The sequence below is a fragment of the Labrus bergylta genome, chromosome 16 (assembly GCF_963930695.1).
Source record: "Labrus bergylta chromosome 16, fLabBer1.1, whole genome shotgun sequence".
Taxonomy (NCBI): domain Eukaryota; kingdom Metazoa; phylum Chordata; class Actinopteri; order Labriformes; family Labridae; genus Labrus; species Labrus bergylta.
Genome location: NC_089210.1, coordinates 14,578,124 through 14,594,627, shown reverse-complemented (window position 1 = coordinate 14,594,627; position 16,504 = coordinate 14,578,124). Strand labels below are relative to the sequence as shown.

At 38.5% G+C, this 16,504-nt stretch overlaps 1 protein-coding gene across 1 annotated transcript; it reads right to left on the bottom strand.

Moving 5' to 3' along the window:
• Positions 1–1,599: 1,599 nt before the first annotated feature.
• On the bottom strand, positions 1,600–14,387 carry cnn1b (calponin 1, basic, smooth muscle, b). The gene is made up of 7 exons (XM_020650503.3): positions 14,097–14,387; positions 6,365–6,486; positions 6,209–6,275; positions 4,949–5,086; positions 4,555–4,671; positions 4,020–4,166; positions 1,600–3,474 (listed from the first exon to the last, which is right to left on the bottom strand). The coding sequence occupies exons 1-7, from the start codon at positions 14,154–14,156 to the stop codon at positions 3,232–3,234; spliced, it is 894 nt and encodes a 297-aa protein (XP_020506159.2). The 5' UTR covers positions 14,157–14,387; the 3' UTR covers positions 1,600–3,231.
• Between the last annotated feature and the right edge of the window lie 2,117 nt (positions 14,388–16,504).

Genomic DNA, 16,504 nt, shown 5'->3' with positions numbered 1-16,504 from the left:
CGTCCAATTCACTTGCCCATTCTGTAATCATGAGAAATCATGTGACGTCAAAATGTAAGTGACTCAAAGTGCATCACAAACGGAAAGAAGTGACTCATGAGCAGTGTAACAACTACTGTACTGTTTTCAGGGAAAGAACCAGAAACACAGGGATTATATCATGCAGTGTCTGCTTGGAGGAGTTTCAAACTCCAATAACTTGTATCCTTTTAAACAAAACACAAAAAAACATTGTATCATCATGTTGGACAAAGAGTGTTAGTTTTTTTTCTTCTGTTTATTGTGTTTAAAGTTTACACGTATCGCAAAGTTTTGTGATGTAATTCATATAAAGAGCCAAAGAAGCAGTGGTCTGTTATATAGAATCCACCAATATGATAATGCATTTTTTAACCCCCTCAACTACTGCTCTAGCATCAGCTTAAAAGGAGGAATACACATTCAAAGGCTCATTTATCCATGTGAAGTGTACGTACTGTACACTTTCACTAAGTGTAAAAATAATCAAATGGATTTCTTAGTCATAGAGTTTAGAATTGTGTGTGCGCCTTCTCTTATCCTTCATTTGAATGTACCTTGACCTTATTTAACAGATCTGTCCGAACCTGTGGATGTTTACAGTGATTGGATCGATGCCTGTGAAGCAGCCAATCAATAGTCATGTTGTCTTGTGAACTGTCTCCCTCTTCTCTCACTGACTCAGTTTATCTCTTGATGAATGATTGTTCCATACAATTAGGTCCTATTAAGCTTTCACATTGTTGTATTACGTTCACATTGGATAGAATAATTATATTGTTACTGATAGTGCATGACATGCTTAGTTTTACTGTGTTACAGTGTGGTATGCTAAGTATGACATGTTCCCTGGCTGGGCCAGGGGATTTTCATGTTTGGCTGCATCACAGTTCCTATTTGTCATTGTTTCCTTGTTTTTTTTCAGATAAGATCTTTTGCTGTTTTGGTATAATTTTTTTATAATTTGTTAAAGTTGAACTGTATTCTTGATGTTTTTAACATTCCATGTGTTCCTGTAGTATTTTTTGTGATTGAGGATTAAGAAAATATCCAAGTCTCTTATCTTAAGGTTATTAGGATGAGTTGTGTTAAGTACATTATGACACAAAAGTCACTTTTGTTTAAGTTTTTTATTGTTAGTTTCTTACCCTGTCTCTAGTGCACTGAAACCATTGGATGACATTTCTTGACTGCCAAAACATTCCGATGTTTCGTTTTTTGTACCAGTTTTATCCGAACTGTTGTATTTTTAGATCACCATCATGCCGTTTTTTATTCCACTCCTCCTATGTACTTAACACTGACTGTTTCTTTAAGGTAATGACCTTAATGGGAAAATTAAACCAGCATCATATTTTTCTAGTGTTTTATTGCACAAATGTCATGTTTAGTGAAAGGCATGGGGGGGGGGGTGTTGACAAAGATGTAAAGTTTAACTTGAAACAATGCCAACACATCAAGGTGAAAGTGAAATGTTACCAAACAGTTACTCAACATAGAGGACATTATTTAAATCAAAGGGAAGAAATTATAAATAAAAACTTTAAAATATAATAATTTCTTTATATTTAAGAGAATAAAAACTTTAGATGTTTTCTTTATTGACAAAACAGTTAATGTACATGCACGTTTCCCTCACTAGATGGCACACCGGTACTAGTCCTTCATCATTGCTGGAAAGCCTTTGTTGCTAAATAAAAATGAACAGCAGGTGAGCTCCAAGTAACAGGTCAGTTAGGCACATTATCACGAACAAGCTTAATGACAGTAATTCAGAGACAGTTACTCTGTATACTTCACAAAGAAACGCGTGATTCTCCATCTGTTTGTAACTTTGAAACTTAAATTCTGCCTTTCAATGTGTTGAAAATGAATCCTGTCACAACAAATAAGGCCTCTGAATTTATCATTACATTACATTCAAGACATTCGGTGGGTTAAAAGTTTGACACAGACGTTCCAAAACAAGAATCTCACCTTGTTTCTGGTATGATTCACTAAGCAATTATTGGTGTAAGGTTCTACTTTAATACTGCCATCTACGTACAGTGGATGGATATAAGGCTAAAGTAAAGTATTTGCAGAATATATTTGAATTATGAAAAGTATGAATACTTATTGCAAAAACATCCTGTTCGTTGTAACACTATCATATGTCTTATAACAATGTTAAAATGTGTTCTATAAACTTTATCTTGTAGTATGAAGTACAAAGTAACTTGGCAGAATTAAGAGTTACCATCTGAATAACAGTGCAGTCAAGTAAATTATTTCAGAATTGTAAACACGATATCTGAGTTAATTTACTGAGTAACATTCCTATTTTGTTAACTTTAAAAAAAAAAAGGGGGAAGGACAAAAGGCAAAGTTCGCTAAAGGGGAAAGGGGAAATATTTCCTAAAGTATCAAAGGCATCAGGACAAAAAACTATAGGGGACAAAGTTAAAACCAACATTTACTCTTTATAAAAGCATCGTCTGAAAGGACTTCCTACTTTTTCTAAAAATAAAAATAAAAACTTAATTTAAACAAAAGAGTTGTTCAGCACACAAAGCGATGAAAACTAGCCCAGTAAAGTGATGTGATGAATCATTTTGTAGCTTGTGAACATGACACATTTGTTATTGCAAGCGTTCACAAAACAAAGCGATGTCCATTAAACGCTACGTGTCCTCCTGCATTGTCTGCCTGCGTCACTCTATGGACCAGAAACTGAAATCGTAGGGCCTGTGGAGCTCCAATGTGGACATGGACTCAGTTCCAACTGGGCCAAAGTTCAATAAAACCAACCCACTATTGCATCCATTTAAGGAACTTTTGAATTCTGTTTTATCAGTGTTTAGGCTGGATGAGGAGGGTGGAGAGGTGAGGCTGTTAAAAAACTATTGCAGGTATAAAAAGCTGTAAAAAAAACCAAGTCATACATAGTAAAGGAAATGTAGTGGAGTGTTTGGCTATTTTAAGCAGTCATAACATTCTTCAGAGCAATGGTATACAGAAGTAGGCCACTGCATGAAATCTTTGAGGTAATGTAAAACACTTTTTTTTCCTTTTAGTTTTGGAAAGACAAGCCATAAATTGTTAGGAGCATGATTAGAAAAAGCTGGGGTATGTTAACATCAAAGTCGTAAAACAGTGTTAAATAAGAGTCTGGAAGGTTTGCTCGTCACAAACACAGTTGTGGTTGGTTGTCTTTTGGCAATCCGTGTTGTCTTAGTCAGAGTACTGGTAGCCATCAAACTCCACCTCACTTCCGTTGTCATAGAAGGTCTCAGTGGGGTTGGTGCAGTACTTGTTGTCAAAGACCTGACGGGGCAGGCCGTAAGTGGTCATGCCCTGCTGAGAGGCCACTTTGTTGGTGCCCATCTGCAGAGAAATGGTGGTAGTGTCACAGTTCTCCAGCTCCAACTTCTTGTCAAAGATATGCCTCCTAGTCCCTGGGGCTGTCATGCCAGCCTGGAGGACAGAAAGCATCATGAAGGGTTAATGAATTCTTATTCTACAGGTAAACGTATAAGCTTAATTGATATCAGAGAAAAGGCTAATATAAACAAACCTATGCCCATTGCAAAACCAACAATTGACTGGTCTTATGAGGAAGAATACAGAGTAAGTATCTTATTCCTTTTTTTGTATCCCAATCAATCAGCAGGCCTTGTGTTGCCCAAAAGGACATGTTCCTGCTTTGGAATGGAAATGTAATTCTGTGTTTTTGAGTGGCAGACGCTTTAAATTTCAATCCCCCTGTTAGTTTTTAAGCATGCATTCTCTGGTTCAGAGTTCGCTGTCTGCATTCCATGTGTTAAAGGCATTGTTTTTTTTTTCGTTCATTAGATTTGTTAGCAGCAAGAAAGTACAGAATAACACCATCCATACTGTGTTTTTTATAGTAATCATCTCCATCAATTCATACATATTAATATGTGATGCATCTTTAGGTCGGCGCTTTTCTTGAGTGAAACTGAATAAACCCATCATTTTAAAGTAAAGTGTCTCCTCACTTGGCTGGCCCCCTTATTGGTGCCCATCTGTAGGCTGATAGTGGATTGGTCTACTGGGTTGTCCATGGCCATCTTGGCATCGTACAGATGGCGTCGTGTGCCGTAAGAGGTCATGCCCTTCTGGCTGGCAAGCTTGTTGGTGCCCATCTAGAAATAGAGCAAAGAGCGAGTTAAACAAGTGAAACAGCACACCTGGGATAGTTTGGGAAATCTGTTTGGCGTCCTACACACAGCCCAAGGGGTTTCATGTGTTTCAGATTGAATGCAGCTATTTCTGTCTCCCTATTTATCTACCCCTTAACAAGTGAGACAACTCCTTACTGGGAAGACTCTTGGTTAAATAAAGGTTACATAAAGAAATACAGCAGCTGCTGGTTGAGCTGTATGATAACAGAGAGAAATTTCATTCAGCATGAGTCAAGCAGGAGGCCTAATATAAATCCACAGGGAAGTGTCAACAAAACACATTTCTTCAATATGCAAGCATAATTACATGAAGAAGATTACATCGGTAAATATTTTTTTGTGCCCTGACCTGCAGGCCTATGATGTTACGTCCCTCCCTGAGCTTCTCTGGAGCGAAGCGACGCTCCTGTTTTTCGGCATACCTCACACCCAGGTCGTACTTGGAGTGGAACCCTTTGGACTTGGCCTGAGAGAGGGAGTATAGGCACAGAAAAGGTGAGGGGGGGATAATAGTGTATTTTTCATACCCATATTGTCGTATTACTCCATGTAACAAAAACATAAAAAACCTCACACAGGACAGCTGATGGCTGCAACGTGGGAATACATAACAAGTACTTCACAGTATTGTCAGTACATGATTTAAAGATTCTTTGTTGAATGCACCTGATTCTCTAATTAAGAACAATTCATTAAAGTGTGTGTGCGTGTGTGTGTGTGTGTGTGTGAGAATCTGCCCTCACCATTCCAGCCAGAGCGATGAGTGTGCTTTGGACCTGAGTGTGGTTGACATTCTCAAATAGATCGTTGGCCTCAAAGATGTCGTTTGCCCTCAGGCCGTATTCTGTTATGGCACGAACAAAATTCCCAATGTTTTCCAGCTGAGGAAGCAAACAGACGGAGGGAGAAACTCATTGAGAAGTCCATCTATTAGTCATTCATCCTTCATACAGCCTGAGGAGTATCTTGTGTTTCGCATTGAAATCAGCTATTTCTATCAACCTTTTTACTCACTTGACAAGAGCAAGTAGTCAGAAGATAGGCAACACCCGTAAATGGGAAAATGGCTTGTAAAGCGCATTCCCAGTCTTTTGACGGCTCAAAGCACTTTTACAGTTCATGTCCCATTCACACAATGATAGCATTGGTTAAATGCTATGAAACAATGACCAATTGCCAATCAGCACCATTTAATACACAAGCAATCACACTGCAGTGACATAGTAGCTGGAGAAATTTGGGGTTCAGTTTCTTGCCCAAGGACACTCTGGAATGTGACTGCAGGCGCTGATATCGAACCCCAAACCTTCTGGTCTGTACAGGATATACCAAGCTACCATTAAGACCAGTTAGCTCACTATTACTGAAAATTAGGAACCAGTTTTGCTGAATATAAGGGTCTACCACACAAAGTTGTAAGACCGTAGGTGGTGAGGCCCCAATCATAAGGTCCCCATATCAACCAGGCTTCTAGCTTGTTATACTTTAAATGTCAAGTGTTGAGCATCACTATATGCACAATGAGGGTATGGAATACTGATTTCAGACCAGCTGTCATTTTATGCACTAATGTTTTAAGCATCAGTCGCTGGTGACCTCTCCAAATATTACACGCATGTTTCCAACTGTGCTGCCTTACTGTAAATGTAAATTAAAACACATCCCAAAAATACCCAACAATTCCTGACGCTTTCCTTTCGGCCAGGTTGGTTCTTTTTACCAGTGGCATCTGATCCGTTAAGGCACTGCTACCACTCCCAGCAGGGAGTATGATATGGTGTAAGGGCAAGGTAAATATGTAGTTATTGAGGAAACTGTAAAAAGGGCTTTGTTAGCCCTGTAAAAATTATAATACAAGTCAAGAGCTGGGCTTTATTAGGTATGTCAGCTGCTTCAACCCAACTGTTGATAAAACCAAGTTTCACATGCTCTGAAAAAAAGACCTACATATCCAGGCCAACAGGGCTTTGGATATTTTCTTTCCAAAAGAGCTTGTTTATTACCTGGTGCCAGTTTTGACCCGAGTTGTTGACCTTTCTCACTGAACCTGGCTGGAGAACATTAATGAGCCTACAAAGAAACAGACACAACATTTCAGATAATTCAATATTTCAAATGTCTCCGTCCAACAAAATTCCTCTTCGTGTCCATCGACTCACTCGCACAACAGGACACCGTCCTTCAGACTCTCCATGAAGCCGCCCCCGATCCTTTTCCCAGTCACATCCTCGATCCACAGCCTCAGCTCCTCTTCCTTCTGGGGGTCGTACTTCCCTGCAAGCTGAAGTGGGAGCAGAGGTCAGAGGTCAAACATAAGATTGGAAAGCATAGCCTCGCAGATTGAAGACAAAATTCATAAGAAGCATGAAAAACTAATTTTAACAGAAGACCTGTAAATATCCTCTGTTATTTAAACGTACAATATGTCAACTTTTATGATTTTACATTAAAATATCTAAATCAATTACAAATTGACTTAACCTATGTTATATATATATATACATACATACATACATATGTATTTACTTACATTACCTACAATTTTCTGAAATCTTTAATTTTATATTTTTATATTTGTCTTGGCTGTGGCTGCCGACATTACAGAGCTGCCATGACAGACATAATGTTTATTGTTGCCGTGGAAACACCGGATGTTGTCAGAGGCCGCTGCTTTTGTGCTGCTGTGATAAAAACATCATGTAAACTGTACTTGGTTACATCGTCAGTAATCATATTCTCTTCCTCAGGTCTGTTTCGCCCGTTCGTCTTCACTACGGTCAATGCCGGGAAAAAGAAGTGGAACTGTAGTATAAATTCCCCTCCCAGTTTGAAATGTGTCAAAGGAAAATATACTAATTTCCTTAAAGAAAGGGTTAATTAAAAGTTCATTTTTATTATTCAGAACTAAAAAGAACATTTTATAAATGTATTCTCTACATTTGTTTTTCACGTCAAGCTAATGCAAAGACAAAAAGGCTGCCAAAGAAATACTGTAGTAGAAAGACATTCAAATAAACTGAATAATTGGATGTAAAGTATACCCCATACCACACAACATATGAAGAATATCCTTTAATAAGTAGTTAAAATAGTCAACCCATAAAGTACATTATTACCCCTTTAGATGTGAACAGAAAAATACAGTAAGAATAAAGACAGATGGCATTATAACAGTAGAACATGACAACGTAATGTAAACTAGAATACACAGCACTCAAACTTGGAGGTACATGCACATACATATGTCTCTTCTTCATTTAATGTTTGTTCCGTGCCTGATGTTAGGTCATCAGCTACTACTATAAGTTTGATTTCACCAGTTCTTTTCTCATAACCGTTCTGTCTTAGAAAGTCTTCCTGTATAATAAAAAAGTATTTGTATTTGAGATGAGGGGTACGAAGAGAACAGGAAGACATTTCTTAAATTAAAAAAGCAATGGACATTCCTGCATGCAGAAACACACTTGGCTTCTCTCTTCTCTCCTTGTATTTCCTTATTGGCACACACACTTTGCCCCTAATACTTTGAATTCCGGCATGGGGTTTAAGTCTGCTCCCCCCGTGAACACACGCACTGCCACTTTTCCATAATGTTCTGCAGATAAAGTCTTCACAGTCTGGGATCAGTAGCCAATACAAACACATATTTCAAAGTAGCGGGGAAAGCGTAGCTCCCAGTCCATCACACCAAACTTGGGAGAAACAGCTCTAAAAGACACTCCTCCCTCTGACTGTCCTGCCCCCCCCCACCACCCTCCACCCTCCACCCCCTCCACCCTCCACCCCCTCATTGGTCCAGCTCATATTTCTAAATTACTTTCTTTGCCTTTCTCTCCCTCTGGTTTTCCAGAATCTGCCCTTTTACAGAGGGTAGACTATTCAGGCAAAACACGTCTGATAAAGATGGGCCAAGATCGACAAGCCCAGCTTCCACTTGACGTAGTTAAGCTCAGAGGCTGAGCAAGTTGTGTTCATTTTCACATTGTAGAGTTCAGGATCACGGTTAGAGCTGAAAGTATTCTGAGTTTTCAAAGGGTGTGAAGTTTTATGTAGACTGACGTACTGTGTAGTATTACTGTTACTTGCCATAAAACTTCAATAAAATTGTCCTTAGCACTCACCATCAAAAGCTGTAAAATGGCCATTTGTGAAGGAGGATCTTTAATTTAATGCAAGAATATTTTTAAATAGCAGTCTCCGTGGGTACAAATGTCAGTCAACTGACTTTTAAAGCATTATCTAGCTAAAACTCATACATTAACCACCAGAAAATACTGGTAATAATAATAGACAACATTAGACTGAAGTGGGCAGAATCTTTTGCGTATGAAGTATACTGTATTATTTATTTTCCAAATAGTTACAATAAAAAAGTGCAAGCAAAATAACAATCAAACATTTATTTTTTATTTTTTTTACAAACAAAGACCCTGTGACTGATATTTTATGTAATATCTTGTCTTATACTGATTCATTTAAGGTGTAGGCAGCATTACTTTTTGGACTTCTAGCTGAGTGGTTTCCTATCTATGAAGGGAAGAGACCCCTGCAAAGGGCCACGGATAAATCTAAAGACATAGTAGTCATGCTTGGTGGTATAGTCATAATATAAAAATAAATGTTTCAATGCAACTATATCTTTTTTTTAAATGTATTAGGCTTTAATGTCTTATTTTATCTTTGTATTCTTGTGATTTATCGATTGATTTCACCTTCTTTGGCCCCCATCATACAGCACTGAGCTAAAACAATGTCAGATGTTTGGAGAGGTCTCTTTAGTTGGACTGTTAGCACATGATGGCCCTCATCCAGACACTGTTGTGTTTTAAAGTTAGGATTAGAGACGTTTTTTATCTTATACAATCTGTCAAATGTAAAGGTTGTACAGTACAATGATTGACTCTCAAAACAGTATATAAGGAAAAAGTAAATGGACAATATTTCCATGGAAATACTACTTCACTCCAGAACTTTTGTATTCGTACAAGAATACCTTGCATAAAGCAGAATGTGACCTTTTCTGAAATGTAGCAATTCCACAATTCTTAAATGTATTAAGCAGATGCTTAAGACCAAAGCAAGATTTGAGAGTAAGTACAACACAAGCAAGGATCTAAAAAAGAAGAACCAGCTTAGTCTGAGGGGACGCAGGTGCTGACAGGGTGTGCATAGTCAAGTAGCTCTCACATGATTAAAGCAAATGCTACTGCATAGTGTATCAGTGCAGAGAAAAGTTATTTTGCAGTGGCAGACAACTCCCCGAGAGTATTAAACATACCTCTGTTTTCATCTGAAATTAAAATTCTTCTTAATGTGCTTGTACTTTCTTCTGTTAAAATTAACATAGTCCCACTTTAGGAATTAGTCAATATGCAGAATCCTCATCAGGTCATTTGCCACACTGCATATTACCATGTGGGGTTAGTCAACAGAGAACAAAAACACATGTCTAGCTGTTTGTAAGGGATAATAGAAAGCTTACACAAACAATGAAATGGTTTTTTGATTGATTGAAACCTTGAAAATGAATTATGTCAGTCTTCATTTGTACAACACCAATTCACAACAAATGTTATCTCACGACACTTTAAAAAACAGTAGAAGTGGAGGAACAAATTGATACAGCATAGTATCGCAATATTTAGTGGTGATATTATATTGTCACATAGCCGGCAAGTATAGATATTTTTATTATATTAATAGCAAATACGTATGTTTAATTTTTAATTACTGAAGGGGTTGCACAATTCAATTTGAACAGGTTGTATTGTTACAAATTCATGTTCAAGTTCCATAAGACTGAAATACCAACAGTTCAGATTGTGAAGTTCATGCAGCCTTTCACAGGGTTTTACTTTCATCACAGTCGGTCAGTTTGTGGGCTGGACTCCCATTGTGTAAAATTAAAAAGAATGAAGTGAGACGAACTGACTGAGAATCTTTCTCTTATTTGACAAAACAGTTCTTGATTTAGTTTAAAGGCTGAATATGCAACATTTTACACATAAATGTAGCAGAAATCCAGTATATCCTCTGAAAATAACCCTGCGAGTCATGACTGTCTACAATGAGTGTGACACCTGAGTCCCACTGTCTGTGATGTTTTCCAAGTCATACCTACATTGTGTTTACATGGACGGGACGGCCGGCTGACTCCTCCCCTCACGTATAAAAGTTGTTTAATCGAGGGACTAGAGAAAATAAGAATAACTTAATGTACTCACTGCCTAACTGCGTTTCTAGATCACGCTCATTTCAGGCATTTACATGCAGTGTGAAGATACGAGCATAATATTAGCATGCTAACACAACAATGCAGCTCGAGTTGTTTTGGTTTCATGCTCGTGCTAAAGGGCGGTATCTACTGGATAAAAAAGTCACACATTCTTCCTTTAATTTAGGGTTAAAAAAAGTTTTAAAAAGTAAAAAATTGCAATATATTGTATCGCAATTCTTAGTATATCGAAAAATGTTAAAAATCGCAATGATATCGTATCGTGGCTCAAGTTGTGATATCGTATCGCGGCTCAAGTATCGTGATATCGTATCGTGACTCAAGTATCGTGATATCGTATCGTGACTCAAATATCGTGATATCGCATCGTGGGGCATCTGGTGATTCCCACCCCTACACAAGAGCAGGTAAAAAAAAAACACCTTTCTCTATATTATACTATTTACACAGACCCAACATTAATCCATCATGAGCACGAAGCAACAATAAGCAAAGTTAGAGTGGCAAGAAAAAAACTGCCTTTTTAGAGGCTGAAACCTTGAGCAGAACTGGACTCATGTTGACCAGCCTGAAACTGTGTTGGGCTCTGTAGGTGGGATAGAGGGAGTTGCTGTCCTTATGCAGTGTGACATGCATCCACTGTGGGAGCTGCCAGCATGTTTTTCTCTCCACCATCCATCTCCTGTCGACCTGCGTTCACTCAGGACACTGTTTTGTCGTTTGTGACTCTGATGTAAACTGTTTAGAACAAGGACACTTTCTCAAGTTCACAGGCAGAGCCCAGTAACTCCTTAAAAGGCCATAAGACAATGTTCATGAACATGTCAGTCTTTGTGCTGCATCTCTGCTGTTCTCTAAGGTCATGGTGCTGGGACGTAACCATCCCTGCATAACCCATGAAGCTGCTGGAACGTAACCATTCCTGCATAACCCATGAAGCTGCTGGAACGTAACCATCCCTGCATGACCCATGAAGCCCTACGGCGCAAATAAGACAAGACATTTGTTCTAATCTACAGGAAATATACCTTATTTTCTACAAGTCCTTGTATACATAATCAATAAGACAATCCACAGGTAGGAAAAACACAGCCTGACTACCGGCAATATTCCAAACCCTAAGCTCCTGCAGACTGCTGAATAGCAGTAATGAAAGGAATGTTTAGTGTCATAGAGCGCAGTGCACCTCAGTGAGCGATCAAAGCTCTGATGAGAGATGTCACTATTCAGGGGAGAGGCAACATCCCTCTAGGACAATGATGATGATGATGATGATGATCTGGAAACAGTCACAGGCTGACCTTTCAGACTGTCAGCAGCTCTGACTCATCCCACTGCACACAGTCACTTCTCTCATGAGCAGCAAAAGAGTGAAACATTTTTCGGGACTAAATTATTTGACAATCACTGTACTTTTGACACGCCCTGTCAGGATGGTGACAATTGAATGTTTAGAAAGTGATATTGTAAAAACTCCTACTTATGCAATATCTGCATTTCTACACATCAGAGATAAATATTGTATCCCGAGTACTGCAATACTTAAAAGGTTATTATTTAACGTATGAATAAATCATCACAATATTCTTACTGGATTATTATGCACTATAGAAAATCTGACAACAATTTGTGAAGTAGTTAAAAGGTGGCTTAAGAAAGCATTACACTTAATTTGTTCAAACAGCTGATAATACTTCACTCATACTTACAGAATGCAGGGCCTTATCTGAAATACTTCTGAACTGCTACAACTACTTTTAAAGATTTATTTTTGGGATTTTTGTGCCTTTAATGGAGAGATAGAAGATCAGGGAGAGAGAGTGGGGAATGACATGCGGGAAGGGAGCCACAGGCGGGATTTGAACCTGGGCCATCCGCTTTGAAGACTATAATCTCCATACATGGGGCGCGCACTAACCACTGCACCACCAGCTACAACTACTTTTAACTTATTTATGTAAGTGAAGAAATATCTGAGGATTTCTAATCATGCCAATGTTGCTATTTGTATAAATAAATAAACTTAGAGCCGCATCTTCACTCATTATGTCATCTTAATAAAAGGGTGGATGTAAATCCTAGAGCCCGACCAATTTATCGACCAGCAGATAATATCGGTCGATATTGGCTTATCCTGTGGTTATGGTTATCGGCTAGTTTTTACCGCAGATATGCACAAATTTGACTAAATTTATTGACCAGTCATATAGCATTTAATTTGAGTTTCATTGTATCATACTATACAGTTTTCCTTTACCAGCAGAGTGTGCTGTATGGATTACGACAAGCATTGTCACTCTCCAAAGAGAGCCAAGCGGTGATGCACGTACTGTATGCGCAGCTACTTTCCAGTTGAGTTAGCATCTTGTCTTAGTTGTACTCTTTCCCACAAGTGTTTCATAACTGTAATTGAGGGATCAATACAATACATGTGTACATTTCTATCTATCTCTCTCTACAGGCTTCATAAATCTAAGAAGGATATCAGCATTAGATTTTTTTTCTCCCAAATATCGATATTGGCCCCAAAAATCCATTCTGGTTGGGCACTCGTAAGTACTGTGCAAAATGTCAACAGCTACTGTCAAAGCAAGCAGTCAATGCATGACGAGTGCATGTATCCTAAAACCAAGAAAGTGATTCATTTGAACAGTATAGACCTTGTCTCTGTAGCATTAACAAATCAAAGCAAAAGATCACATTATGTTTTGTTTTTTCTACATCTTATACTGCAACCAAATGTGGAATGTATGTTGTGGGCACCTTAAATATACAAATAAAACATTAGGCTAAGCCTTATTTGAAAAGAAAAACTACCTTCATATGCCTCTTGTCCTCACAAACTCAGAATAATAACATATCTCATGTTTTCACCAGTGTTGGGTTACTACTGACAAGGGGATCAATAAAGAAGACACTCGAACATGTGCAGTACAACACAAACTCTCATAACATTCTGATTTTTATTTCTCAAAATGACTTGAGTCACTTTAAGGACTCATTTTCATTCATTTCTCTCACTATCAGAAGTCACGAGTGTGTGCCATCGCCACATCTCAATCGATCGAGCAATCTTTGTTTGCATTGTGCCAATTCATAACAAAATGCTAATCTCAAGACACTTTAGGAAAGAGCAGGTTGAAGACCTTACTCTTTGTCATATTACACATCTGTTTCTGAGGCACAAAACCTGAAGTCACATAGATGCTTAACACATTCAAAACCTGTTTGATACCTCAACGTTAACAAGCAAAATAAAACAGCATGCCATGTGTGATGACAGTCAGAGCCATGCAACACATCGGTGATCAGTTTGTTAGTCCTTTCTTATCCGTTTAATGACGAGGTATAGGGAGCAACATGTTGCTCAGGTAGGTAAGGTAGGCCTTACCCAGATCTTTCCAGCAACACCCCATACCTTCTCCATATAAGGAACAGCTGTATCATATCAACAACCATTTGACTCACTAGCATTCCATTAAAAGTAACTCAATTGTTACGTTGCTTGTAATGGGGTTAAAATATTCAAGTAGTATTCAAAGCAAATGTCAACATGCTGACTTGCCTCCCTTGACCCTTGACATGGCCTAAGTAAACAATGAAGCAGCCACATCAACTAATCCCCTTTTAACCAGCACAGATGAATGCAAACCTACCTTACTCTTGACCTCTGCAGATAGTCCGAAGGCTGGGCCGCTCCTGAAATGCGTTGACATCCTGCTTTTTGGTCTATTTACAGTGGAGCTGCTGAGGAGGGCTTTAAAAAATGGAGAAAATTGTTACAGCTCTCCGTTCGAGGCAGATGAAGCGCGCACGCACACACACACACGCGCACACAAACGCACAAAAATCCCCGTCAATTCCTTCTGTATTTTTCTCTCTCAATTATTGCAATAGCGCTCGAACCTGATTGTGTGGCTTTAGAACAACCTTCCGACACTTTTCTGATTCTTTTTTAAACTCTTCCCATGTGTGTGCTCTCTGATTTGCCGGAGCCGCCGTCCAATCAGAGCACAGCACTCCGCATGAAGGGGAGTGATGTCATCGCTCCGGTATTAGATGTAATCAGTGTCACTTTTTCCACATTCAGGCCAGTCGGGTTTTTTTTTTTTTGTAAGTTATGTCATTGTCATGTTCAGCTGAATTTCATTTTTTCATCATAGCATTCAACATGAGATGAAAATAATAAAGATGTTCAATTTTTAAACTTAAAAACAATTCATTTTAGACTACAGCAATCTAAAGAGAAAAAGTTTGTTTCTATTATTCAGAGGATAAAAGACCAGCGGAATATATAATTAAAAAAACAACTCAAAATACTACATTCATGACGAACAACAAAAACAATAACATTATAAACAACAACAACATCATCATCATCCTCCTCCTCATCATCATCACCATTTGAAATGTTTTAAAACTAAAAACCCAAAGCATCCCGAAAATCAGCAGGCTTTATTCTCTGGAGACAATGAAGGTCTGTAAAATAAATGCGATGCTATTAGTGTCATTCACATTTTTTTAGTCCGATATTGCCGTTTATTTAGCCACACTAGTATTATTAGAAGTACAAAAATCCCATTAATCAAATCACACACGTCAGGCTAACAGTGTATTGATATAAGATGTGAGAGAGAATGGCGTGTGACCACTAGGCTATATGTTTGATATGTTTATATGTTGATCATTTCATGAAAGAGCGGCTGTTCATCTGCTGTGCATCGAATACGACATATTTGACAAGCTATACTCTGGAGTGCCGCGATGGGAAACAGTGAGGAGGTCCTACTGTATTACTTTAGTGCGTATACTTCCTCTTACCTCACCCCCACCCCCCCTCCTCCTCCACCCTCAGAAGGCCGACGGATGACAAGGAAAGGAATGCAGCAAAGGGGGCTTGTGCAGCGAGAGTCAGAGGGGGACAGAAAAGGCAGCTCTCTGGACAGCATGCATGGTTCACCAAATGCCCCCTCTTTGTGTGGCAGGCATGCTGATGGATCCAAAGAGGAACATTCTGAAAAGCCAGGGATGGATGAAAGATAGCATGCAAGATTACTGGACATACACTTGTTACCCTGTGTTCAAAGGGCTTAGAGGACAATAGCCTAGAGAATGATTTTTACACACACACAACACACACAGCTGAAAATAATAACTTCAAAGCAATGGTATGCGTGACAGACTATTACTTTCACTAAGTTGCGTTAGCATGCTGCAGCTGTGGTGTTTCACTTTAATCTTGGATTCATAGATACAGGTGAAAATATGACTACTTCAGTAGCAATTTGGATATTTTCCCCTCAGTTTCAGGAGTTCAGATTTTGGTTTAAGTTCAACCTACAGTATCAAAACACACCCCAAACAATCAATTTAAATTTTGATGAATGAGCTGAAGCGGGAGAATGATGTTCATGATCTAGTAGGCTACATCTTTGATTTGATATTTCAACCATGTGTGTTTTACAGCTACATGTGTGACAATTTGTTATATGACAGATACATCTGACGAGAGCCAAAAGAGCCCCAGCCTAAAATATTTCAGGGGTGGGGGGCTTTGTTTGCTCTGAGGTTGTCAATATTAGATTTAAAATCATAATAACACACCACTGGATAGTTTACATTAAGGTATTTTGAACATATGTGTGCAGGCTTGTCCATTATTTTAAAAAGAAAACATGTTAACATGTTAGGCTTAAAGCAGAAAAGTGATACAATTTAAATGGCTGTTCATTTTTGATGGCTATGTATAATTTATTTCCATGTGGGATCGGGGTGGGGGCTCAGCTTTTCTTAGATTTTCAAGGCAAAACGTTTAGACCCATCGTTCTACAGGGCAAACCAGTTGGATTGGAAAGAAAAGGCATCAACTGCAGTTTTAAACTTTAAATTATTTTAAACCTAGAACAATGGAAGTGTTCAACACTTTGCATGACTCATCAGTTGGGTTTTCTTGCACTCAATCATATTTTGTATTTTTGTTGAGCATATCAGCTCGAGTTATTTGTGTTGCTGTGTATTTAATTCATACGTTTTACACTGCCTGTAAGTAAATATAGAAGATTAA